The sequence below is a fragment of the Xiphias gladius genome, chromosome 10 (genome assembly GCF_016859285.1).
Source record: "Xiphias gladius isolate SHS-SW01 ecotype Sanya breed wild chromosome 10, ASM1685928v1, whole genome shotgun sequence".
NCBI lineage: Eukaryota > Metazoa > Chordata > Actinopteri > Istiophoriformes > Xiphiidae > Xiphias > Xiphias gladius.
The window spans coordinates 6,106,678-6,132,499 of NC_053409.1; the positions used below are offsets into that span (position 1 = coordinate 6,106,678).

Here is a 25,822-nt window from a genome sequence, read left to right on the forward strand (position 1 = left end):
TTGCAATAAAACACGTATCACAATACACTAAAATTGATATCGTGATGTCAGTATTTTTTTATTATCCAGATTATTAGAGTAATTTACTTAACATATTAAGCATAAAACAATTATTTTTGTCCAGGGTTCCTTAAATGCAGAGCAGCTACTTAACACACTTCCTCAGTTTCACCAAGAATGCTGAAAATGGAAAAGTGGACAATGAGCATTGCATTTATTGACATCATCATCATATATAAACATTTACACTGGGACTATGGGAAATGTGTCTGACCTGTGTGGCTTATTTGTTCAGGGTGAGGTCTGGCAATGTAGGGGATACTCCCAAAGGCTGGGTGCTCATCTGTGGCCAACTCTTCTGAAATATATCAGTGAAATTTCAAGTGAAGGAGATGCTCAAAAGCATCAGGATCCACATCAGATAATGAAAACCACACGTGTGATGTTAATTTAAATCACCTTTTTCAGTCTCATCTGCTTTCTCCTCCTCCTCCTCCTCCTCCTCCTCCTCACTGTGGTCTTTATCCAGGATCGGAGCTTTCCTGGTGCAGTACTGCCCGTTTTTCTGCATGGCTGGGGCCACCAACCAGTGTCGGATTGGAACCTCAACGATGCATTCACACAATAAAGGGAGTGCCAACCATCGGATGCCCTCCAGCAGGTCAGTGACCTGTGTTATACTGGTTTACAGGGGGAGAGTCCGTAAGCAGTTAAGTTCTCTGCTCTGCAGATATCAGCCAATTTGAAAAAAGAAAAAAAAAAATTGAAAAAATTATTTGTTTTTTAAAAATATGACATCAGGAAGAAGGTGGATAAAAGCCATATAAGTATTAATAAACTCACACAATTGCACCTGTGTCACTAGACACTTGTAGAAAGTTACTGTTAAAATCTGTTCAAACCAAAAACTACTATGTTCTCATATGTTCATTTCTGTATGTACTGAATAAGTATGAAATTTGTATGGGAAACGTTTGGAGAGTACATTCAGCCTAGATGAAAAGTGGCGGACTAGTTTGGTTACGTTTTTTTTTAACAAGGACATGATACAATATGTTGTGAGCATTATTATTAACTGTTTGAAGTTAGTTTGAAGTTTGGCCTCTGATGGAATGTGGAAGTCAGATGGTATGTGGTATGAGCCACGTACTGAATTCTGCATTCTAAATAGTATAAGTGAAGCATTCAGTCCTTACTTTGGATCCATAGAATGATATCCATAAGCACTCATTTGACATACTTGTGCTTGTGTATTTCCGTTTCATGGTACTTCCACTAGAGTTATCTGACAGCTGTAGTTAATAAATACCTACTTCTAAAATATGATGAACTGTTACATTTTAAACTTCCCAAAGTATATAAAGCTGTTAAAATTAGCTCCACCTCAAGTACATTTTGCTGATAAAAAACTCGAAACTTTCGAACTCTGAACTTTTACTTGCAATGGAGTACTTTTACTTGGTGGCGTTGTTACTTTTACTAAATGTTCTGAAAACTTCTCTCACCAACGTTAACAATAAGAATGTGGGAACACAACATTTTTATGAGCATAAAGTAAAACTACAGTGCAGCACCACTCTGCCCACAGTGTGTTTGTGTCCAAGGCCAGCATGAGCATGGTCAGCACTGTGGTGACACTAGTTATCCTGGCGGCCATTTTCTTTTCTTCTGCCTAAATCCTGTTGTTTTTCCTCATTTTATGTATTCAAAACAATTAAAGTCTCACATGTTGACCAATGTTTCAGACATATCCCACTTTAAAGCAATAGTTTGACATTTTTGGAAATATGCTTTTTCGCTGTCTTTCACTGTCACTGTCTAGAAAATTGATCCCACTCTCATGTCTGTACAGTAAATATGAAGCTCCCACCGGTTAGTATAGCTTAGCACCCAGAAAGTCACTACATATGGCTTAGAGATAGTTTGGCACATAAACCCCATAAAACCACAATTTGTAGTTTTTACACTTTACATATGGTTTTTGTATTGGTTAAACAAATGAGATGTAATGTGTTAATATTTGAGCTTTAGAGGCAGGAAGATGGATTTTGGCTAGTTGTTTCCAGTCTTCATGCTAAGCTAACCAGCTTCTGGCTCTAGCTTAACATTTACTGCATAGATATGAGAGTGGAATTAATCTTCTCAGCTATCTCTCAGGAAGAAAAAGATTAGGTCTAATTCTCAAGATGTTAAACTATTTCTTTAAGCAACTATGAATTAACTACTTCTACATAAATAAGAAGTATATACAAGGTGTACAAGTTGATTTAACCCCTCATCTTAGATCTGTTCTGAAAGACAATGAAACAGTATTTATACACACTTGGCGAGGTAAACAGCACATACAGCTCCAGGGTGCAGATGTGGAATCACAGTGGGTAACACCAGGTGAGGGTTCGTCAGGTCAAGAACAATCTGCAACACACATAATCCACTTGGTGAAGGAGCTGATGTCATGAAGCGCAATTCCCAGAGCCTTAATATATCTGATCATGTTGCGCTGCATTGTTGTTAGTACCTACACTGTCTAAGTTTCTGTTTTATAAATTGCTCTGTGTAGCAACACCTTTAAACCAGACACTGACCGCATGGAATCCCTGACCAGCGAGGAGCGAGGAGGCCGTGCAGAGGTCAGCGTTGTGAAACCGGACGTTGTCGGGCCAGTCCTCCCCTCGCCGCAGACTCCATGATGTCCTCCAGCGCTCGTAGTTCAAAATGGCTCTCCTGAGGTGGTCCTCCCTGACCTCCACACTCATCACGCTGCCCTTAGACCCAACTGGGAAAAACAAAAACGTAGAGTGGAATGTCAGTTCTCTTACCCTCAGACAGAAATTTCATTGTAACCTTCAGAAATGCAATACATACAGCTTTTTGAATGATTTGCACAAATATGGTAACCTTTTCTGATCACTTTGTGTGACATTCAGTCAGCAGAAACTAAGAACATAAGAATATGTGACATTTGACCTCAGACACTTTCCCTCATCACACACTTGTACACAAAGCGATACATCCTAAAAGACCGGTCTTTTGAAAGCAGCATGAAAATTATTTTAAAAGTTTTTATCCTAAAAAATGACCTCCTAAAAACCTCCTTTAAGCCCTCCGTATCATGGCCTCTCCTTGTCAGCCCTTATGGGAAGAGTCTGAGCCATCCTTCAGGGTGTAAGTTCAGACTAATATTTTAACCATAAACTATAAACCTTCTCAACTGTAACTGTTTTGTTAACCTCTATCCTTGCTTCATTGTTAGTTCACTTCACTTTAAATTGTTCATTTAATGGTTCTCCAGCCATGTTTCCCATTAGGGTTTTCCCATCAGTCTTATGGAACTTATTTTGAATATCTCTTGTGCCAGATTTTCTTTTTTTTTTTATGTCAGCATCATTTTTATTTTGTGCAGTGTATAACTCTTAGAAGTTAATTTGGTATCTTTTTTTAATCAAACAATATCGATAATTATTTAGTTTAAAGAAGCATTAGTTATACAACTAAAATTATAGTTTTGATGCAAAACCTCAAAGTAACAGCTCTTACATTGAGCAGTGTTCACTGTTATTCAATACTTCAGGGAAAAAAAAGTAAGCGGTTTTTAAATCACCGGCAGCAACTGTGACACTACTTTCCAAGCGATGTATGTTTTGGAATTTCTTGTATTTTTTAATAATGTACATGTTTTTGTGAATAATTCCTTTAAATCTAAGACAAGTTTCTCTTTCAGGAGACAGTAAAAGCAACCTCTAAACTTGAACCTTAAACGCTAATAAGGAAATTAAAGTTTGTGCTTAGTGGAAGAAAGCCAAAGTGAGACAGGATAGTGGGTGCAGACCTGCTCTGGAGAGGAACAAAGACATAGCCCCGGACCCAGAGCCTGACTCTAGCACGCAGTCTCCCTCTGTGATGTCCATCATCTTCAGCATGGTGCCTGCATCCTGAGAAAAGAGGGTGAGAGAGAAACAGAGTACACAATGTCTTTAAGAAGAACAGATGATTAGTGCAACCCTGAAACACTGGAACTGTCATGCATTAGGGTTGGCAACAACAAATACCTTTGGGTAGACGATGGCGGGCCCCCTCCTCATATACAGCACATAATCCTCCAGACTGGCACGCCGTATGAGGATGGGAACCCCCCTGCTTGTCTTCAGGAACTGACCTGCAGGCTGCCTGGCTATGTTGTCATGCAGGATAACCCCCCAGCTGCTCTGCAGACGAGTCCCTGTCTGAAGCTTGAACATCTTCCTGAACTCCACCCGCCCTTTCTTATAATACTCCGCGACGAGCAGCTCCCCGAACGCAAGCAAGCTCTCCCCTGGGAGAGTGGCATGGTAGTTATCTGATTCATCATCGATAGATATTGTCTCATCTCCTGTGACTGTCTCAGGATGTCCACTTTCCTTTTGTGTGGCTGATACCCAGATGTTGGTGTCTTCTTCAGCCTCCTGCTGGTTCTGCCCTCTCAGCTGCATCACCTCTGGGCTCAGGGCATCCTGAGGCAGCAGACTACTGATCCTCTCCAGAGGGGACAGGGGTCTCCTCCTGCTGGCCAGCAGTGCTTGTCTGGATGTTAGCTTGGTGCTCAGGCGTGAAGAGTCCATGTCCTCGCTCTCATTTTCGTTACATTTTACACAACCAGCTGAGAAAGTTCTCATCTGCCTTTGACTTTTAATGAGTTTTACAATTATGTCCCTGTGTCTGAGATGTCTTTGACTGGAAGTGCAAAATCTCAACAGTTTTTGCACAAACAGAAATCCACCAAAGGGCATTTGCACAGCCATTACTTCAGATTATAACTGAAAATGTGAACAAAAATTGAAAGCGATGTCTTGAGAACCCCATTCAGTGAACTAGACCTAAAAAAATTACAGCTGCAATTATTAAAAACAATATGTCTTCAGTTCCGCTAAAGCCGGCTGCCTGGAAAGGAGAAAGGTCACCATGCTGGAAAAAAACACATGTGAATGACGTCATAACCGAGCGACAGGTGTAGTAGTTTAAGTCTACCACTAGAGGGTGATATCATAAATATATATTTGCAATTACCGTATTGACGTTTATGTCTCGTTCAAAGCTCAAATATGCAATATGAAAAAATATATACAGAGCTTGACAGTGACAGTTGATTTGTTATATATTTATAGATGTTTGGCTGATTCTTTTTTAAAGTGTTCATCCCTGACATATGCCAGTTTATGTAAATATTAATCATATTCAAAGATATCTGTGGTTTTCTTTACATTTGTAATGCTTCCTGGGTTTTGGAAATTGAGAAAATTACAGGAAGCTCATGTTCTATTTTTGATGATATTAGTCTCTGTATTCTTTTTGTTTAAATATTCCGTCGTAACAAAACGACATCCTGCCGTTTTAGCAGCCTGCATGACTAATGTTGTCAAGAGAACAACATTTATTCAAATGCCAACCAAATTCAATACAGTCCATGAAACTCTGTCTGTTTAAATGAATTCGTGTAAACTGCACCCTAAAAATTTCAAGGTGGAAAACAACCCAGAATGTCAAAATGGAAATGGTGTCTTTCTCACGAAGAAAGAAGATCTCGAAGATTTTTGACTTCATGATATATGAAAATTTACCCCACTTACATTTATTTTTTGGCTTGGTTTATGTAAACTGAAAATCTTAAGTTATTTTGACATCAACAACAGGTCCACAAAAGACGGATTTACAGTAAAACTTCATTTGTTATTGCTGTGTTCAAATACTGTAAAAAGTCGTTATTATATTCAGAGCGCAATTTTATTACCCATGGGATGATAAATACGGACAAACTATTATTTATTGATGCCGATAAAAAATTAACTGGAATACCATACAAACCGTTACTTCGTCGGTTGTTTTGTCAGTTTTATGGTTATTTTCGATCGGAAGTATGTAAATGCACCAACCGATCGTAAATCGTGATATTATATTTACAATTTCTGATACTGCCGCCTCAATTGCTAAAAGGGAAATTGAAGGAACCATGATTCAACCTACTTGTTGTCTGGCAGCAGCCAATGGGAGGGCGGTGCTCCTGACCCGCTAACGCGCATGTCCAGACAGGGCCACACGTGGTTTGTGTAAACCACGCACGCAGACTCAAGCAGCGCTTCAGAAATGGCGGCTGATGCTGGCAGTTCTCCGCTGCAGCTACCCTGCGTTTTTTCACCCAAATCACGACAGTACTTAGCACTGTGTGCCCAGGATGGCAGACTTCGCATTTGGAACACAGATAGTAAAACACTTCACCAAGAATATGTGCCTTCAGCCCATTTGAGTGCCACTTGTACCTGCATAGCCTGGGGACCATGCCGGACAGTCAAGGTACGTGAGGCTGATAAGGAGTTCCTTGCAGTTAGCTACATGAGCTAGCGAGGCCTGAGCAAATTGTCTGTGGGAGAGTTTCTTATAGATGTGCGCACGTTAAAACAAGAAAGGTGTCACTGTTTACAAAGCAGTGTGCCCAGAAAGCTTGAAACCCTCGGTTGTGTGTTGATGCAGACGCTTTAATGTATCTGAAACAGACTAGGTTAGGAAGGGAGCCACGTTAGCAGTTAGCTAGCTTTCAACAGCTGCGCAGGACGCACATGTTAGCCCCACATGGTAGTCCAAGAAAAACATGGACAATTTCTTAACTTATCCTTTAAAGATGAACTAACTATAAAGAATACTTATCTCAGTTACATTAATCCGACCAGTTATTTCTCAATGTCTTTGGATCGTTAGTACTGCAAATCAACTCGTTATTTAAGTTAGCATTAGCTTATAAAAGCTTAAGAAACGTGTGCCACCATGACACTTATAGAAAGAGAGGTTCAAAAAGTTTTCACCTCAGTGTAGCTAGTGTCAATTTGTAAACACTTTAATACTAGTCAAGTGGCTTAGTTTATGACAAATATTCAATGTTTGAATCGTAAATAACCATTTTAGTACTGTATGGTATATGTCTTATGTCCATGATATTTTACGTTAATAATGAGCAGTACTTACCTGCCGGTGGTTAAGCAAGCACATTGATAAATTATCGTTAGAATTAGTGACATTGAGTCAAAGACAGTGTTTGCTTTTATCAGCTATCAGTCTGCTGGTGTAGAATTCAAACCAGCCAGTGTTAAATGGCAGAGAAAATAAAAAGATATAGCCTCCAAGTGTACCCGGCATGCTCATACTTATACCAGTATTCATAATGTTTAGTTAGGGTTAACATTACAAGTGTGCTGTGTTTCAGGAGGGGCCTCAGAGGAAGAAGAGGAAATCAGAGGCAGGGCAGGTGGAGGAGAAGGCAGACCTGTTGGCGATGGGCACAGCAGCGGGCACTGTGCTCATCTACAGTACAGTAAAGGGAGCACTGCACTGTACCCTGGTGAGTTTGACACTTGTCACACTGATTTGTGTATTATGATATATTTTATACTATATCCTACAGAAGTACAATAACAAGCACGTTATACCTGACAAAATCATTTTTCTAACGGGGAATGGTTATTTCATACAGTTCCTAAAATATTTTCGTACAATGCAGAGAACCTGTAATTTGCAAATTAATTTGTATGTCAAAGTAAGAAATCTTAAGCTTTACCACATCCATACTATTTCACTGAGCCGATGATACAATACACATCCTAACTTTATGTAGCTTATCATATTCAGTTGTTGTTGAACCTGTTTAAGTTCATTATTGAGGCTGTAGTTACTTGTCTCAAAAATAGAGATACTATATATCAACGCCTCTGACACATATTTACTTACACAGAAAATTTCCTGGGGGAAACCCTCGACTATTCAGCATTAATAGACATTGCCACTACTGTGGACCCTTAAAGTCTTCACTGTTGAATAATCAGACAATTTTTTTTTTACTACTGCTAACTCTGTAATTTTCTGTCTCTGCCAGGACGGAGACCATAGTGGAGGAGTGAATTGTGTCCAGTGGCACCCTGAAGATGGCTTATTATACAGTGGGTCAGATGATACAAACATTATTGAGTGGGACCTGCAGACAGGCAAGATGCGAAGGTCAGTATCTACTTTGTCAGTGAAGATAGTTTTAAAAAACCAGCATGAAAAGGAATATAGCCTCTTAATATGATTTGGGAATGAGATTTATGGCCACAATGGACCATACAAAACACCTCAGATATATTGAGTCACATTGTTATGCTCAGAATCTAAATGGGATGATGTTAGATTTTTTAAAAAGAGAAATAATGTTTCACACCCAGAAAGAGCTGTAGACTACTACAGAGCCAGATGAAATTGTGAGGCAAATAATGGTCTGTCTTCAGTTCATTCAAAATTTAAACCACTTAGTCCATCTGAAAGTGTGAAGATGTTTTCTGTTCAGTCTGTCTCAGACTGTGAAGATGTTCTGTATCATGTTCTTTAGTAGAATACTGTTACCAAATACACACATCATCTCATGCCTCTTTCACATTTCATTGTCATTTTCTCCTCTCTGTTCGTCTTGGTAAACTACATAAAGACACTCACAGTTGTACGGGGGATTTGCAGAGGGATGTTTTTACAATCACAAATGATCTCTGACAGGTATAGACACCTGCTTGCAGAGGGCACATTATCCAGACAACAGCCAAGTTTCATTTTGGCTTTTAGAGAATTACCATCAATTAGTGACAGCTGATGACCTTATGCCTGTTACTTTTGTCATTGTAACGGGTGAAAGTGACAGTCAGGGCCTGCTTAAAATGAGAAGCCTGGTAGTTGAATGTTTTCAAATTTTTAATCTTGTTGATTAAAACTCTTTGATGACCTTAAACAAACTTCAGATCGGATGACAGCAATGGCTTTTTTCTCTCTCCCACATGATTTTGACCGACTGAGCCATTTGCCCCACTTGTTTCCCACTTGCAAAAAATTAAGAACTAAGACATTTTTTTTGCTCAACCCTGCACATGTTGCTCTAAACACTTACAGCATAGTAAATGTACAATGTGATTGATCTGTCAGTCAACTGCTGAGCTGAATCAGACAGATCCTAACTGTAAAACATCTGCTCACTCCTGATATGTTTGTAAAAGTGTAATAATTAATTCTGAAATGGGTTGGGGGTGCAGTTTATTTCAGGCAAAGCAGGTTCCACCACTCTAAAACTCTGAGAAACACGAAATGTCTTCATCAGTCACAGATATCTGTGTAAAATATCTGTAGAAAGAGGAATGTTGGTCTGGAGCTTTTGTCGGAAAAGGTTTTAGAACAAGATTTTGGGAGACCTCCATTCAACCCAAACATGGATCAACAGCAAAAGTCTAAATGCAGTACTTAGTCAACAGCAGGACTTTACAGGCGTGGTACAAATGCAAAATGCTGCCGAAACAGAGGCAAAGCATCTCTGTTAACCCTACTCACTGTCAGTGTCAGTGTATTCATTGAAACTGCTGGCTGCTTTGTAGTTATTTCTGCTGCTCTGCAGTTTGCTCATTCATAATACTGTGTTAGGTTCCAGTGTTTTTTCATATGAACATTGTGGAAAATATCTGTTTCAGATCAACCGGCTTTACAATTTGTACAATGTAACACAACCTAATGTCCTTGTTAACGGAAAAAGCATTTGTGTGAGCACAGTTAAGTAGAAACATGTCCCATCTGAAAAGACCAACCTCAAACCATCTCTCACCAAACTTACCAGTAAATGTATGTGTTCAAGTAAGAGAGTCATTCCAGGCATATATATAAGCAAATCTACCAAAGATTGCCTGGGGTCCACTGTTAAGAAAAGTTAATAATGAAAGTCCTGAATCTATTTGAGGTGTAGGAGAAGAAAAATCACAGGGTTTGCATAGTTCTGTGAGGAGTGGGTAAAAATCCTTCCAGGAAAATAACACACTGGCTGTGAGAGACATTTTCAGGTCATTGCTTGAGTTAACTTGTTCTTTCACACATGCATATCTCGTTTGCACAAGGGTGTCGTATTTATGAGTATGAATAATAACCAACTTTTCTCCGGGTACTCCATCTAGTCTTGTTCTATAACGCTACAGCGTTTCAGCTGCTTTCATACTGTCAAAACCATCAACTCTGAATGTGCTTGTATTTGCATCAAAAAAGTGTTGTATGTTGTAAGAATACCACTCTTAAAAATGGAACTGTTGTACCCTTTAAACGGCATGTTAAATTAGTCCCTGCCAAAGTGGTCACTTATTGTCTCAGACTCTCCATTGTTTTTTCTAATGTAGAAAAGACATGGATAGTTTGAAAGATCAGAATGTTGAAGTGACTTAATACTTCTAAGTAGACAGCTTTAACACCGACTTCAGGACTTAACGCTTCACTTGCAAGCACTTAAATACAGCAACAAGCCATATTGAAGACTATATCATGCATTTAGTATCTGTATTTCATCATGAGGACTGTTTCTCTGGTGACCGATAGTACTAGCATAGTCAGTAGGTACAATCGTGACCTTTAATGTCACCATGAATCCTCACTCGATGCACTGTCAAGCAAATTTGTGGTCCTCAAAGTGGTTTTAGACAGTGCTGAGTGGTGGTTTGTATGTTTCTTGCTGATATCAGGTGGAGTGCAACAATAAATAGTATATTTCAGGCCCTTAAGTATGAAAAATACTGTGATAGTTAAACACAGTAGAGAAAGTGCAGGTGCTGCTGATGCACCTGGTCCTGTTGAAAACTGTCAATAAGAAAAGATAGAATCCAATAAAAATGTAATCAGAATATAAACCTTTACCAAAAAGGATAAACACATTTACCAACCACTGTCATCGTCTCTTCATTGTTGACACAGTAAGTGGAAGGCAGACCGTGCAGCAGTGACCAGTTTGTGTGTGAGCCATGATGGCAAACTGCTGCTTTCAGCTGGACAGATCATCAAGATGTGGGACCTGGACACCAAGGAAGTTTACAGGGTAAGTGTCTTGTTTAATCAGCTGAGTGACTTTAAAAATTGGTTGATTTATTAGACCAAGGTCAACTAATAGCCTCTGTTTTCACGCAAATATGTTAGCAACATTCTTGAAAAACTAGTGCTTTTAAGGGAAAGTTTCCAACTACAGTTAGTTGAGTGTAACCACAGAGAAAACAGTGAACGTTACAAATCAGTCAAACATGGTTCTGACCTTTTAGAGCAGAATTGACTGATCTGTCTGGTTTTTTGTTGTTGTTTCTTTTTTTTTTCTGTGCAGAAATTCACAGGCCACTCCACAGCGGTGACGACCCTGCGCTTTGCCACCACGCGACCTCCTGACAGCAATGGCCTCTATTTCCTGTCTGGTGCTGCACATGATCGACTGCTCAGTGTATGGTGAGTGCTCATTTTGAGTTGTTTGTGATGCCAAATCTTTACATGTCATGTAAATTGTTCTGCTATTATTTTGCTGATTTTGATCAGCCATTCTCTTGTTATCGTTGTATTGATATGAAGTTGTCTAAATGTAGGCAAGTACGAGAAGATGGAAAGGACAAGAACTCAGTGGTGTCCTTCACACTGACTGACGAACCACAACACATCGATCTTGTCACATCCAACAGCAAGGAAGAGGTCAGAAGGGAGACACATCTTAATGTATACTAGGAGTGTAACGTTGCCTGTAGTTGTACTGAAATTTTACACGATGTGAATTGAATAACTGCAGTCTTGACATTTTCAAAACTGTATCAAATAATAGCAACTTTGAACAAAAGGTACAGGTTAGATTAAAATCTGTTCTGACATTTTTGAACCCAATTTGGGTACCGTTATTCTTTGGAAATGGCTAAACAAGTGTTCGTAACTGTGGATAAGCAGTCATTTCATTGGAGAGAACATTCAATTTAGGCATTTTCACAAAGGTGGGGAGGACCCTGTGGTGTGATTATGTGGGAATTTCTGTTTTATATTGCCTGTTTATCATGTGAAAATGTTTGCTTGTTTGTTTTGTTTTACACAGGCGGTGAAGCTGGCAGTAGTGTGTAAGGATGGGCAGTTGCATCTCTTTGAGCACTTTTTAAATGGGTAAGCCCATAAAGCACTGAATACTGCATTAGGCAACATTTGCCATTGGAAGGTAACTTTGAAGCTTTTGAGCACTCAGGAAAAGCAATTACATTCTGCTCTTTAAGAGTCAGTTTTTATTCCACACTTTGAAAGTTTTGACTCTTGCTCACTCTTCTGGGCATGTCCATAATTTAAAACTAAAATTTGGTTCAATTAAGCTGCAGCGTTACAACTGAAAGGGTGCGGTGTCCTCTGTAACAGCTCAACTCTGAATTGCACAGTTAAAACAGGTGTATTTTTAGATCCAGAGCACCTCCATTGAGCCGGAAAGTAATTTTCATATTTGTTCACACTCATAGTTGGCGTGTTTGCCCCCTATTGGCTGCTAGGGAAATGGCACCAACAGATGACACTCACTGAGAAATTTACTTTCTCCCCAATGCTGTAATTCTGAATTTTGTTGTTATGTGGAATACTATTGTTTCATATAAAATCTCACCATGGCACAGTAGACGTATAACATAAAGATGTGTAACAATAATGAGGCTAATAATAAAACTAATAATTATAATAATAGGGTGAATAAGAGTACCAATATAACTAAATACCATAATAGACGATAATCATAAAATTTGAAGCAGTTGGTGTTGTGCAGGATCATGGGGGCAGTAGGTGATTTGCAGTGACAGATCCAGACTTTGTAGCACCAGGGGCAGAAATACCTGCAGAAGGCGACAGGAAGAGAGGAGAGAGACGAGAAAGCACCAAACTATGGGAGAGAGAAGTCAAGTTAGTAACGAGGATTGATGCCATGAATGCATGCAGATGGAGAGGAAGAGGAGGAGAGAGGAGCTCGATGCATCATGGGAAGTCACCCGGCAATCTAGGCCTATAGCAGCATAACTAGGGGATCGTTCAAGACAAGCCTAAGCCAGCCTAACTATAAGCTTTATCAAAAAGGAAGGTATTAAGCCTACTCTTAAATGTCGAGAGGTTGTCTGCCTGGAAGACAGGCAGAACCTGGAAGATGGTTCCACCGTAGAGGAGCCTGATAACTGAAGGCTCTGCCTCCCATTCTTATTTTGGAGAGACTAAGAACCACAAGTAAGCCTGGGTTCTGGGGGCACAGTGTTCTAGTGGTGTAATAGGGTTCTATTAGCTCTTTCAGATATGATGGTGCCTGACCATTAAGGGCTTTGTAGGTGAGGAGGAGGACTTTAAATTCTATTCTGAATTTTACAGGGAGCCAATGCATAGAAGCAAACACAGGAGAAATACCATCTCTTTTCCTAGTTCTTGTCAGTACTCGCGCTGCAGCATTCTGGATCGGCTGGAGAGTATTTAAAGATTTGTTGGGATAGCCTGATAATGAGTTTCAATAATCCATCCTAGAGGTAACAAAAGCATGGACTAGTTTTTCCATGAGAAAGGATGTGCCTGATTTCTGCAATGTTAAGGTGGTGAAAAAAGGCATATCTTGAAGTTTGTTATATGTGAGAGTTAAAGGAAATATCCTGCTCAAAGAGAACTCCGAGATTCCTAACAGTGGTGCTGGAGACCAGGGCAATGCCATCCAGAGTAACTATATCATTAGATAATGTTTCTGAGGTGTTAGGGGCCAAGCAGAATAACTTCAGTTTTGTCTGAATTTAACAGCAGAAAGTCCAGGTCTTTATGTCCTTCAGGCAAGCTTGAAACTTCCCATGCTCATAGCCAGTCTAAACGTCTGTCCCCACAGGCCCTGCAAGAAGCCCTTGTCACCCTCGTGTACGGTGCAGATGTCAGACACACAGGACTCCCCAGTGCCGATCCCTCTGCTGGCAACAGCCCTCGGAGCTGACACTCGGACTGTGCTACTGGCCTACGGCAACCACCTACAGCCTGTGATGGAGAGAGTGGTGAGTACACAGGAGGCTGCAGAAATAGGTGTGAGCAGCGTGCTAGGATTTTTTTCAGGAGCAGTGCTGTTATGCGCACCCCCACCAGCATTTACGCGTCGGTGGAGCCATAACTTAAAACAACCTTAGAATTGTTATAGACGGGATTATTCATGTTTGTCTTGTCGCGTGTATTCATTTCCTAGGAGCTTTTGACGCTTGAGGGGCTCTGGTGGCCGAGACAGCTGTAGTAATAAATGCTGAAGAATGAAATGCCTCATAAACTTAATGAGTCAGTTTTTCAGACTCCTCTGAAAATTCAGATTAGTTTAAGTTTGTAGCCCTTTGAAGCTGGTACTCCATAAGATCAGGATATTAATAAAATCATTTTGATATGTTTGTGCAGCCAAAATTCAAAAGTAAAAATGTCATTTTTAAGCATAGGTCCCCAGCACCCCATTAATGTCCAAATGACCCCAAAGTGCTGACACATTCATTTGCACATCGTTTGTGAGCATTGGTGCAAGAAAAACAAACATGAGCACTACATTATGAGCATTACAAGTCAGATAAATTAATTCTGATAACCTGAAATAGTGAAACACAGATGTTTTTTTTTTTTTGCTTGCACAAGAACCAGATTGGAGTCATTTGGGTGGTAATGGATGGCTGACATTATAGGCCTATGATTTAAAATTTTAATATACAATTTCTCAAATGGTATGAGCACAAATTTTTATTTTGTGTGCACAAATGAAATGAAATACTTTTTTTCATATTGTGATCACATGTGGTGCCAAACTCATTGAGGTACAGTGTTTGCACAAGGTTCAGTAGTATTTCCTACAGACGTCAGTAATACAAAATGTGCGGGTGTCATGGAAGTGTACAGAATAGGCTGCGTAAAAGTTGTAATGCATGCTCTAACAGGATTAACTAATAACCGATTTCTAACTAACTGTTTCTTCGCCTTAGACACCAATTCTGATACATGCGTTATATTTCTACTGCCTTTGCCAAACAAGTTAGGTAAGAGAAAGATGTTCCATTAGGAGAAGTTGAAAGGTCTATGTGTCACCGTATGCAGCTTCTCCTTAGTGAATTGGCCAGCTGCTGCACACGCAGTCACGAACAGACTGTGTTGGACTGGTAAATGGTGCCTCTGCATTTGTTTGTGTTTGTGTGATAGTGTCCCCTTTGTTTCATAACAGCCCCAGTCAGGTTTGCGCAGTGCAGGGCTCCAGACTGCGACTAAAATGGTCATACAGTTAGGTCCATAAGTATGTGGACGGTGACGCGATTTTTGTAATATTGCCTCTGTACACCATCACAATGGATTTGAAACAAAGCCATCAAGATTAGATTGAAGTGTAGACTTTCAGCTTTAATTCAAGGGGTTTAACAAAAATTGTGTGGAGAAGGAAAGGACCGGCTCCTGATTTAAAGCATACACATCTTCTGTCAAACATGGTGGAGGTAGTGTTATGTCATGGACATGCATGGCTGCCAATGGAACTAGGTCACTGGTGTTTACTGATGATCTTACTGCTGATAGAAGAAGCAAGATGAATTCTGAAGTGTACAAGGCTGTACTATCTGCTCAGGTTCAGCCAAATGCTGCAAAACTCAGGGGACACTGATTCACAGTATAACTATGTTTTGGCCACAACATACTGCGAAAGCAATTCAAGAGCTTCTCAAGGTAAAGAAATGGAATATTCTTCAACCCAACTGAGCACGCTTCTCACATGCTGAAGACAAAACTGAGGGCAGAAAGACCCACAGACAAGCAGCAACTGAAGTTGGCTGCAGTAAAGGCCTGGCAAAGCATCTCGAAGAAAGAAACTCAGCATTTGGTGATGTCCATGGGTTCCAGACTTCAGGCAGTCATTGACTGCAAAGGATTTTCATCCAAATATTAAAAATAATCCTTAAATTTATAATGTAAGTTTGTCCAATTACTTATGAGCCGCTGAAAATGAGTGACTATGTATAAAAATGGCTGTAAATCCTTACAATGGTTATTCTGATTTATTTAAACCCCTTGAATTAAAGCTGAAAGTCTACACTTCAGTCACATCTTGATTGGTTCACTTCAAATCTATTGTGGAGTTGTAAAAACTGTCCAAATACTTATGGACCTAACTGTATGTGACCATGTTTTTTGAGTGTGCGCGAGTAAAAATTTCACGTGGTTGCATTCGCGTGAGTGCTGTTTTGGTGCCTCTCCAGCACGGCTATTGTGGTTGAAAGTAGTACTTTTTCTTATTCACTGGCTCAAGTGGTCTCTCCCTGCCTGCATTTTCATCATCTGTGATGAAACGTGCAAAACAACCCATTTAGCTGTTACTGTGTCCTAAAGATGAAGCTGTCTATAGCTGATTACTTTAAAAAAAAAAAAACAAAAAAAGGAAAGATTTTATTTTTTTCTTTCAGCGATTAGATTTAAAGAATGAGAGAGAAGAAACAGTCCAACAAGTTCAAAACCACCTTCAAAACAAAAAAAAAAAAAAACAAAAAAAAAAAAAGTGCAACAAGAAGGTGCAGGTGCAACCAACTGAGAAGGTCCAAAAAAGCCTGAAAGTTCACAGTGGAAAGTAGTGAGTAGTCCTGGCAGAGTTGAGCAAAAGCAGAGTGTGTTGCAGTGGTGCGGTTTTTAATTTTTAGTAAGATGATATGTGTAAGCAGTGTGGCAGTGCAGTATATAGGAATATAAGGAATGGGGGTTAGGGGGTTGTGAAGAAATGGCTTGCACAGCCATGTTTTTGTTTCAAAAGGGAAAGAGTGCATAGGTGCCAACTCCACAATCAAGTAACAACTGTAACCTGTGTGGTGGGGAAAGAAGAAAGTTGAGAGTGAGCAGAGAGTGTAAGCGCAAGCAAGTTGTGTGTGGTTTTTTTTTTATAGTAAGTAGTACCATGTGTATTAAATTCAGTGGGTGGCAGTATATATAAAGGAATCACTGGGGGGTGGTTGGAAGAAGAAAAAATGAAAACACAGCCATGTTTTGTTTTTGTTTTTTTACAGCTGATGTGACAGAGGTTCTACATATACAGCTCAACATGATGACTGTCTGCCATTGGCGATCAGCCCAACCCTAGTGTAAAATTTTCCTAAAGAATTATAATCAATATTGATCAAAACGTTTTTCTAAGGCAGTTAATGTAGAAGAGTTGATTATCCTGGTGTATCTTGTACTATATAAGCAACAGGGCAGGAAAAAAGTGAAAAGTGATCTTAATCTTCCAGTAAATCAGAAATACGCTTGTCACTTGCATTTTACGTTACACATTAAGATTTCCGTATGTTAGATTGTTAGGACTGCATTTACTACTTTTGCTGCAAGGCAACAGTAAGCTTTCTCTGAATAATATTCATGGTGACATTAATGTTTGAGTGACAATTGAGAACGCAGCTACCAAATTGTTCCCTGGGGAAATGACGTGATGAAAGTGACTGATTTTTGTTTTGTTTATGTTTGTTTTTTGTTTTTTTCCCAGCTTTGTTGATTTCAAAGGAATAATGTTGGTATTGTTGTCAGCCTTGAAAAATTGGTGTTGGTCACACTCTGTATTCAACTGCCACGTTCCTTCTATCGTTACAGGAGATCAACACAGCAGAGAGACATGTGTGTTTGACCCGGGATGTACAGACCAGCCTGTCCCTTTCCATGGAATCCACTGTTTCCAAGGTAAAAATTAGGTCTTCATTTTCTTCAATAAAAGTCAAGAAGATCAACGTTCTCTGGGCAGGTTCTTCAGATTTTATGGGGTATCATTTGCTGATCCATGAGCACTTCACATCAATTCACACTCTAACAATGACTGAGGTTAAAAATATGAACTTTGTTGCCGGTTCCAGGTGAAAACCCCAATTATCAACACCAAGAGCAAAGTGTTGGTCCCAGGGCTTCCTGGCCACCAAGCCCCAGTTAAGGGAACTTCACAGGGATCGGAGAAGAGGAAAAAAGACACAGACACCAAAGAGGTGGGATCAGTGTTAATGATGATGCACCAAACAGTGGCTCACTGCATATTTTTTTTTCTCATTATGATAGCTTTTTGGCTCAGACTCCAAACAACTTAGTCACACACCAATCCTAATCAGCCAGTAGATGTTCTTTGTAGATGGTGTGATCAGATCGCTGTTTCAACTGCAAGAGCACTATGCTTGATGGCACTGCATGTCCGCATCTGATCGCTCCTTTGATTTTTGCAGTAGTTGGAGACATCGTCATTCGTTCACGTAATTAGTAGTTAATATTGACAACCTACACATTAATTTCTGACCTAATTATTTTTTTTTTTTTAAATCTTTGTTGATGTAGAAACTGTATTATGTAGTAGAGAAAACTTAACTTTATCATTGAAATGCTTTCCGCATTCCACTTGGACTCAATAAAAAACTGACTTATTCAAGCATGAAAACATATTAAACATAGTATCATATTGACATTTGACTTTTCAAGCTTTCAGACTAGTGTAATGTGATGTGGTAAAGGTAGAGCCCTGGGTAAGATGGATAAAGTTAGCATGTGAACAGATATGAGCCAATTCCTGTTGACTTATAATAACTCTGTTCTTCTCTAGATGTCAATAGCGGAGCGACTAGGTGAAATCGATCTGTCTGCAGTCTCCACCGAGAAGGGAGCTCCTAAAGGGACAGCCTTTTTACAGACTGACAATTTTGCAGTGCTGCTGGTGCAGGGCCTGGAGAGCAACGACGCCAACATCCTAAATGTAAGTTCTTTTCTCAGAATCCGATATCGGAAATAAAACATTCAGTTTAGTTTGGTTATTCATCGAAGGGAATTTCTTAAGTTTGTTTTGCCCAAAGCTTCTGCTCATTTTTCATTCAGAAAGTTAAAAGCAAAATGTAATACCAGCCAAAATCTCAACTGATTTTTGTGTGAAAATTTCAACTCAATCCCCAACACATCTTTCAAATTAAGTCTAAATGTTTAAGCTTTCAAAAGCTCAAACCTTGACAGTTTTTTACATTTAAACAAGTTGACCCAAATATCCTGAATATCCATGTTATTTAGATGTAACGTGAACCTCGGCTTTAAATTTGTCTAATCTTAATAACTTTTTTTTTTTTTTTTTTTTTTTTCCCCTTTGTCTCACAGAAAGTATTCCAGACTCGCAAAGACATGGTAATAAAGAAAACGGTTGCTCGGTTACCCCTCCCTGCTGTTTTACCATTGGTGGAAGAGGTGAGTGTCAGTTTTCTGTGTAAATGTTTTTTTTTTTTTTTTGTTGTAGCTTGTCTTTGAGACACCAGTCTGCCCATACATTTTTGTCACACTGTCAGGATTTCTCAGTCAGGTTGTGTTAATTGCAGTTTTTAATCACCTTTTCAATCAACCCTTATTTCCTATAGATCACAAAGAGGCTCCAAGGGCACCCTTTTACGTAAGTGAAAGATTGACAGATCATTTGATTGGCTTAAGTTCAGTCTTTTACCAGATTAAAAACTATTGATAATGCACATACTTATGTTAGTTCCACTGCTTTTTACTATCCAGTATAAAAACAGTGTATCTTGTGGATATATATATACAATCAGCATGCAAGTTTCCCACTTGACAGCAAATACATTTGTTCCTTCCTACAGGGCAGTTCTAATGGTACGGTGGCTGAAGGCTGTACTTATGCACCATACGTCATACCTGGCATCGGTGAGTCTGCTTTAGCAACATCACATTCTGCCTGTACTGCTAATACGAAGCCATCAAACTCTAGTTTGTTAATGCTTGTTTGACTTCTGCTATACTTACTTCTGTACAGACATACACTTTAGGCTCTCCATGATCCAAACAATGCAATATTGCGATTACCCCTAAGCACCGCACACAGCAGTTTAAAATAACACAAGCATGCAAACAAACACATGGCACCCATCTGGGCAGATCTCCTCCTTTTGTCAACATTCATGTTTAATCTAATTTAGATCTACAGACATTACCTCCTCCACACAGCAGAAATTATGATTGCGTCTGCCTGTTTGTGTGACTACAACCAAAATATTTCCATAACCAGCAGCAGTTGATGCACGTAAGATGAAGAAAATTATTTATTTTATTATTTTTGTTGATAGCACCATCAACCGACTAATATTTTGATTTTCAAATGACATATCCCATGACCCGTGATGTCATACATACAGACAGACCATTTGCTGTTACTGATCTTCAGAGAGAACCTAAATTTTTGGTGACCCCATAGCATTTCCCCTTAACCATCTATGTAACTGTTGTCATTCACCCATTACAATCTTAAAAGCTGAATGCATATACTATATGAAAGCAGTGGTAAACTGGAGAGATGAGTCCTTGGCAGAGGTCTCCTTATCGAGTGCTTTCTTGTTTGTGTGTTTTTTATGACTCCGCCCTGGCGATAGCTGTGGCCAGAGACATTCCGTTTTCGTGTTGTCCCTCCATCTGCCCCTTCCATGCTCTTGAACATGATATCTCAGGAACACCTGAAGGGAATATCATTACATTACTCAAGAATTCTGGCCATAACTCAAGAAATCATACCCTAATTCTCATAAAATGCACTTTATACCTTTTTATTAAATTCCTTCAAAGTCTTCACTACATATGGGTCTGGGTTGGCAGACAACCGCAAGGCGGTAATTCTAGTCTGCTGCTGAAATGTTTTTACCTTCAACTGATCCATCTGTGTATCCAACAGCTGCCAGACCTGGTTACCCAGCTAGGAATGCTTTATCACATGATTGAAAGCAGAGTGAAGATGTTCCACAAGCTAACAAAGCTACATGGGAAACTGTATCTCCTCATGACACAGGTGGGTATCATCATGTACAGAAAATATGCACAGTATCTTTGCCTTGAAGTGTTTTTAAATGGCTGGACTCCGCAGTGTTAGAAGTATGAATTGGCTGGTAGGGAATGGTTAGACGCCCTCCCTGATTAAGATGTAGAGCCCATTAGCACCCTTAAAATACAGAATGTTGCCCAGCTCACTGTTGCATCATTACTTGTGGCTTACTGTGGAAGGGTATAAAGTATCAAAACTGTCTTTGTGAGATCGTTATAATGGCTAATGCATTTGTTTGTACAGTATACATTCACTGGTACAGTGCAGTGAGTTGTTTTGTGCAAATCTGCTGCAGCGAGAAATGCATGTTGAATAAACAATGTGATGGTTTACGCAAGATGTTTGCGGTACATTTCTTGACTTGACTGCATAAAGTTTATTTTAATTCAACTTTGAAAAATGATACATTTTTTAAGTCAACTACTTGTATTTATTTTTAACCTTGAGTTGAAAAGGACCTACCCTACAGGGACGATTATCAGTTCAAAAAAGGCAAAGTTGATACTGACCTTGTGGAGAGAAGTTTTTTTTTTTTTTTAATCTGCTCATGAAAGTGAACAGAGATTCTTTCTGTCAGATTTCAGCTACGTTCCTGACATCAGTAACACAATACATTCAGACAGCAATGTATCGACAGATTTTCCAACATGTATGATTATCAGTGACAGAAATGCAAAGTTCATACTCCTGACCTTGAGGTTAAGGTAGTCAGAGGGCACTCTGCTAGTGCACACACTGCTTTCTTATTGTCAGATAGGCTGTGTGAGACATCCACACATTTCAGTCACAGATGTAAATTGTCCCAACGAAATTTGAGAATCATTTCAACCAGCCGTGTAACGCTACAGAACTTCATGAATGTGATGGATCATTCTAAAGTAAATAAGGAATTGCCATTTATTTGAACAAAGTCACCATTAAAGGAATCTCTGGCCAGGATGTGATATTACAGGATCTTTTATTCAGCTTTATTTCAGAAAGATGGCACATCAGAGCTTTTGCTCCACTTTTGCAAAGGCCCGGATGTGCGTTCTCCAATAAAGGTTTCATCTGAATGTTTAAACCCTAATTGGATCAGCTGTGCAGCAAGAGGACTGACGAAAACTAGACATGGCTCCATATTGTATCACAAGCCCCTTTTTATGTGAAGATGCATTTAATAAATGAGCAACTTTTGGATAAAAACTGAATAGAAGAAAAAATCATCTGCACTAATCCCTACTTGGCTCTCTAATGCCTGTCTTCCTCTTTACCACAAGGTGGCGACAAGTGACAGCAGTAACACAGTTAAAGATGTTGACCACACAGCTAAGCTGGTGTATGAAGAGGGTAAGTGTTGTTCTTCTTGTAGTGTCCCTCTTTATGATCAGTACTAATATCCTTTTAGACTGAATAAAAACTGAGTTATCATGTTAAACAGTGTCTTATTGACATCTGATTTCTCATGCTTTCTGACTAGTTTTGTGTGCCCTTGTTCTTCAAGGCCTTCTCCCTTGGTGACGTCACAGTTTCTTAAGCCCTTCAAATCGCATGTGTAGCATCTTAACCTCGGTCTGTCTCTGAATCCCAGTGACGAGCAGCATGTTTGGCAGCTGACAGGAATAAAATGATCTTGTTTCAGCCTCTTAACTCATCAGTTGCACTTTTCAGAAGCATGATCAACTGTAGAGACTCTTTAAACATGCTGTAGTGCATCAGGTCACACTCACGTTCTGTTGAAACCCCCCACCAGAATATTGTTTTTTCACAATTTTGACTTGCATTCATTATCTTGTCACCTTAACTGATTTGGGTCTCTTCAAGAAGACTGTACTAAATTGGTTATGTTTTATGAAGGCAATGTTGTCTATCATGCAGCAACTCTTGGCGATGCACCGCACGCAAACATGACTCCTGTTGCCTGGCAACCTGACCGACAGTGTTCAGATCGTCCCCTTTGAACAGAACAACAAGGCCCCACTCTGTTCACTCTCATTTCTCATTACCGTACGGTAGAAAACACTTTATTGAACCATGTAGAAAATTGGGTTTCATGAAATAATTAAGCTGTGCCTTGAGTTCCAACACCCCTGTCAGTGGTCCAAGATGTGGAAAAAAAGCTGAGAAAGGTAGCAGATGAGCAGGAGGTTGTTGGTTGCTAGATGCTGCTGTGCACTGGGCTTATTATGGATCCAACATGGGAATCTGACAGGACGCTTCAGAGTTGTCAGACTAGTTAGTGAATCATAGTTTAGTAAGGTTGTGTGGACAGGCTGTAGAGTTAGAATGGGTGTTAATTGATCTCTCAGTTGCAAACAATTGTTGTGCTCTCTAAGTGAACTGGTTGTTGCCTGTATGGGTAACATTAATTATACATTAACAATTCTGTAGCATGAGCTGGTAGAATTAGAGTAGCTGCAAAAATGTCTGTCAGAATATAGAATTAGATCTTGGCTTCTATGTGTACAGCAGTCACCCAGGGGAGATGCCGGTAATAGTGCTGCCAGTTTCAAAAATGTACAATTTTGTCAATTTGTTACATAAAAGCTGCTTTTTCACAACATGCAGCAACACTTTTAAAAACAATTTGCCCCTGTCTTGAAATGGTTGTAACATGTGCTGTTGCTAAAATGGCCTTTAAATGTCATTTAGCCCGCTAAGATATATGTAAGATACACATTAATCAGCCACCCGAACTCGACCTGCAAACTGCCAACTTTTATCTCTCTCTCTTTTTCATACAACATTTATAGAGCGCTTGATTTAGCTTTTATTTATTATTATTCCTATTAATGAGATCTTAATTATAAGAATAAGAAAACAGATGAAATGTAGCTGCTGCTGCCTGCTGTGCATCTTTCACCACCACAGAGATAGAGAGAGACAGTTTATTTCAGTAGTAACAGTAGTAGATTACACTTCATAGCTGAGAGAGAGGGAGGGATACCATTTTACTAATCCACCCTCCTGTGTGGAATAAGCAGACCTTTGTATTCCTGAGTGCTACGGTTCATACAATGGTCAAATATTTTATTTTGTTTTACAAAGGCGAGAAGGAAAACCAAGCCTTGCACATGCCTCAACGGGAGGACAGACTGTAACTCTTGTCGCAAAGAAACATTCATAGCGACAACTATGTTCGGCCCATGTGAGCACATCTGATGTATAATAAACAGATCTGACCACAACAAAGCTCCACTTGGGTATCAGTAACCAAACATCACAGTATGATACACTTTATAGTTTGGTAATACAGATTACTGACAGCCAGGGCATAAGAGGACCTGGACCCTGCGATGTGAGAGACAGACACAGAGAGGCGGGAAGAGAGGAGGTGGTCTAGTAATCAGTCTCGCTTATTGCACGCAGTGTTTCTCTAAGTTATTTATAACTCATTCAATGAGTCGACCTTCGCATCACTAGCAGGTATTGATGTAATGAAAACAGTTTTGCAGCATCATCCGATGGATTTGTTTTTCTTTACTTGCCACTTACAGAATCATCTGATGAAGATGAAGCCTCTGGTGATGAAGGTCTTCCCGATGATGATTCTGATGTAAGTATGGTACTGTCAGAAAGATGTCATCAAACTGTCTCTTCAAATTTAGAAGGAGTCAGCAACATTATTGCAAAGGATTTGGAAGAACTGGCTAACCAATAGATTACTAGTGCTACAACAATAAATTAGTGCATGTTTACACACTGTCCATTTCAGTTGAGCACTGAGATGTTCATTTTTGTGTCCTCAGAATTGGGAAGAGGAGGAGGAGGTGATGGAGGAGACGATGGAAGAAGACAAGGAGTCACAAGCAGATGAGGAAGATGAGGATCTAGAAAGCAGAACGGAATCCAAAGCAAACGGAGAGGAAGACATGGAGCATGAGAATGAGAGTGAAGAAGAATGAATGAGAGAAAATGCCAGTCTCAGATAAAATGGACCCCGAAAGAGTTATATATACTTTCATTTTATTTTCATGCTTTTGATTTTATTATCAGAACAAAGTATGGTTTTACAAAATCAAGGGACACTCGCTGAAATGTGGGCAGCTGGGCCCCCTGCCTCGTCATAACTTGATTCAGCCACCAGGTTGGTGATGTCACGCTCCCCGTCTTTCCCCCGTCTGGGGAACAGATGAAACATTTTAGGGAGGAGGGCAAAACGAAACTGATGCAAGTTCTCCTGCTTTGTCAGATCGGTCTGCATAACAGCTCTATAGCCCGAGTTTGCATTGAAAATGACTGAAAAGATCATTTGGTGGTGTTCCAGTTTGCCTACAATGCAGTTTGCATTCCAAATTCTGTGTCATTATGTAATAAATAGTATTGGAGAATATTGTATGTCCAGCTTTAACAGTAGATGAGACAGCACTCTGTCTGCAATCGGTTTACTCTAACTCAACTCTGTATGCCATCTGGAACACTCCACGTTGTTTTTAGACAGAGCCCACAGATGCAAACACAGCTCAGGTGTAGAATTGGATGTAAGGCCCACAGCTGTTTGTTGTACAGAAGACTCGATCGGAAGGTGGGCTTGCCAGGCAAGACTATACATCATGTTCCCACCCAATGTAAATCTGTATGTACAGTGAAGTGTTTGTATGAGCTCTTCCCTCTACAGCTATCCCCCAGAAATCCTTGGGATTAAATGAACTCCTGTAAAGTCTTCTGAATGCTTTTTTTTTTTTTTTTTTTTTTTTTTTTAAATTGTTTCCAGATTTGCTGCAGCCCTCTTGTTTCTTGTTTTAACTGTTCTTTTTGTGAGTTTAGTTTCTGGGCATGACCGGATGTCCACTGCCTTGAACCCATAGTCACAGGGGCAACTGAGAGAAAATGTGAACTTTGCTCAAATAGGTGAATAAATGGGTTTTCAAAATGGCTTACTGTGTGTGGTGGGGGGTGAGAAGTCCTTTTTAATTTTTCCTGATGTAGGCATTACATAACCACAGTTAAATGTGTATCTTTTGACGTCATGGGCATATTTTAAGTGTTCCCAGGCAGCTTAAAAATGTTTAAGGTCTGATGGGTTCAGGCCTGGAGTAGGTGATATGAATAAAATTGTCTAACATAGAATGTTAATTCATATCGTGATAGATATAGATAGATAGTGTGATTATAGTACATTAAAAAAAAAAATCAGTTGACAAATTTGATGGAAAAAAATACCAGGCAATA

The 25,822-nt window shown here is 39.6% G+C and overlaps 2 protein-coding genes across 3 annotated transcripts; one reads left to right on the top strand and one right to left on the bottom strand.

Annotated features, from left to right (window-relative positions):
* Positions 1-39: 39 nt before the first annotated feature.
* Positions 40-4,985, bottom strand: trmt61b (tRNA methyltransferase 61B). Of its 2 annotated transcripts, none has more exons than XM_040137218.1 (7): positions 4,050-4,985; positions 3,830-3,932; positions 2,586-2,776; positions 2,324-2,415; positions 460-680; positions 275-355; positions 40-180 (listed from the first exon to the last, which is right to left on the bottom strand). In XM_040137218.1, the coding sequence occupies exons 1-7, from the start codon at positions 4,776-4,778 to the stop codon at positions 146-148; spliced, it is 1,452 nt and encodes a 483-aa protein (XP_039993152.1). In that variant the 5' UTR covers positions 4,779-4,985; the 3' UTR covers positions 40-145. The 2 variants fall into 2 exon arrangements, with proteins under 2 accessions (XP_039993152.1, XP_039993151.1); XM_040137217.1 differs by having other exon boundaries at positions 275-358.
* Positions 4,986-6,027: 1,042 nt separating this feature from the next.
* wdr43 (WD repeat domain 43) lies at positions 6,028-25,313 on the top strand. The gene is made up of 18 exons (XM_040137899.1): positions 6,028-6,324; positions 7,229-7,363; positions 7,895-8,016; positions 10,762-10,882; positions 11,159-11,277; positions 11,412-11,514; positions 11,903-11,967; positions 13,688-13,847; positions 17,431-17,517; positions 17,688-17,813; positions 18,416-18,565; positions 18,955-19,041; positions 19,209-19,240; positions 19,443-19,506; positions 20,525-20,638; positions 21,931-22,000; positions 24,148-24,206; positions 24,400-25,313. Exons 1-18 carry the CDS (start codon positions 6,118-6,120, stop codon positions 24,553-24,555), a joined length of 1,977 nt encoding a protein of 658 aa, XP_039993833.1. The 5' UTR covers positions 6,028-6,117; the 3' UTR covers positions 24,556-25,313.
* Positions 25,314-25,822: the final 509 nt, after the last annotated feature.

Coding starts and splice junctions, on each gene's coding strand:
- trmt61b (XM_040137217.1), bottom strand. CDS start 4,778: ATGGCTGTGCAAATGCCCTTTGGTGGATTTCTGTTTGTGCAAAAACTG. Junction 2,416..2,585: donor CTGGTCAGGGATTCCATGCG/GTCAGTGTCTGG, acceptor TGTGTGTTGCAG/ATTGTTCTTGACCTGACGAA. Junction 681..2,323: donor TGTGCTGTTTACCTCGCCAA/GTGTGTATAAAT, acceptor CCTGTAAACCAG/TATAACACAGGTCACTGACC.
- wdr43 (XM_040137899.1), top strand. CDS start 6,118: ATGGCGGCTGATGCTGGCAGTTCTCCGCTGCAGCTACCCTGCGTTTTT. Junction 13,848..17,430: donor AGCCTGTGATGGAGAGAGTG/GTGAGTACACAG, acceptor CTATCGTTACAG/GAGATCAACACAGCAGAGAG. Junction 19,241..19,442: donor CTCCAAGGGCACCCTTTTAC/GTAAGTGAAAGA, acceptor TCCTTCCTACAG/GGCAGTTCTAATGGTACGGT.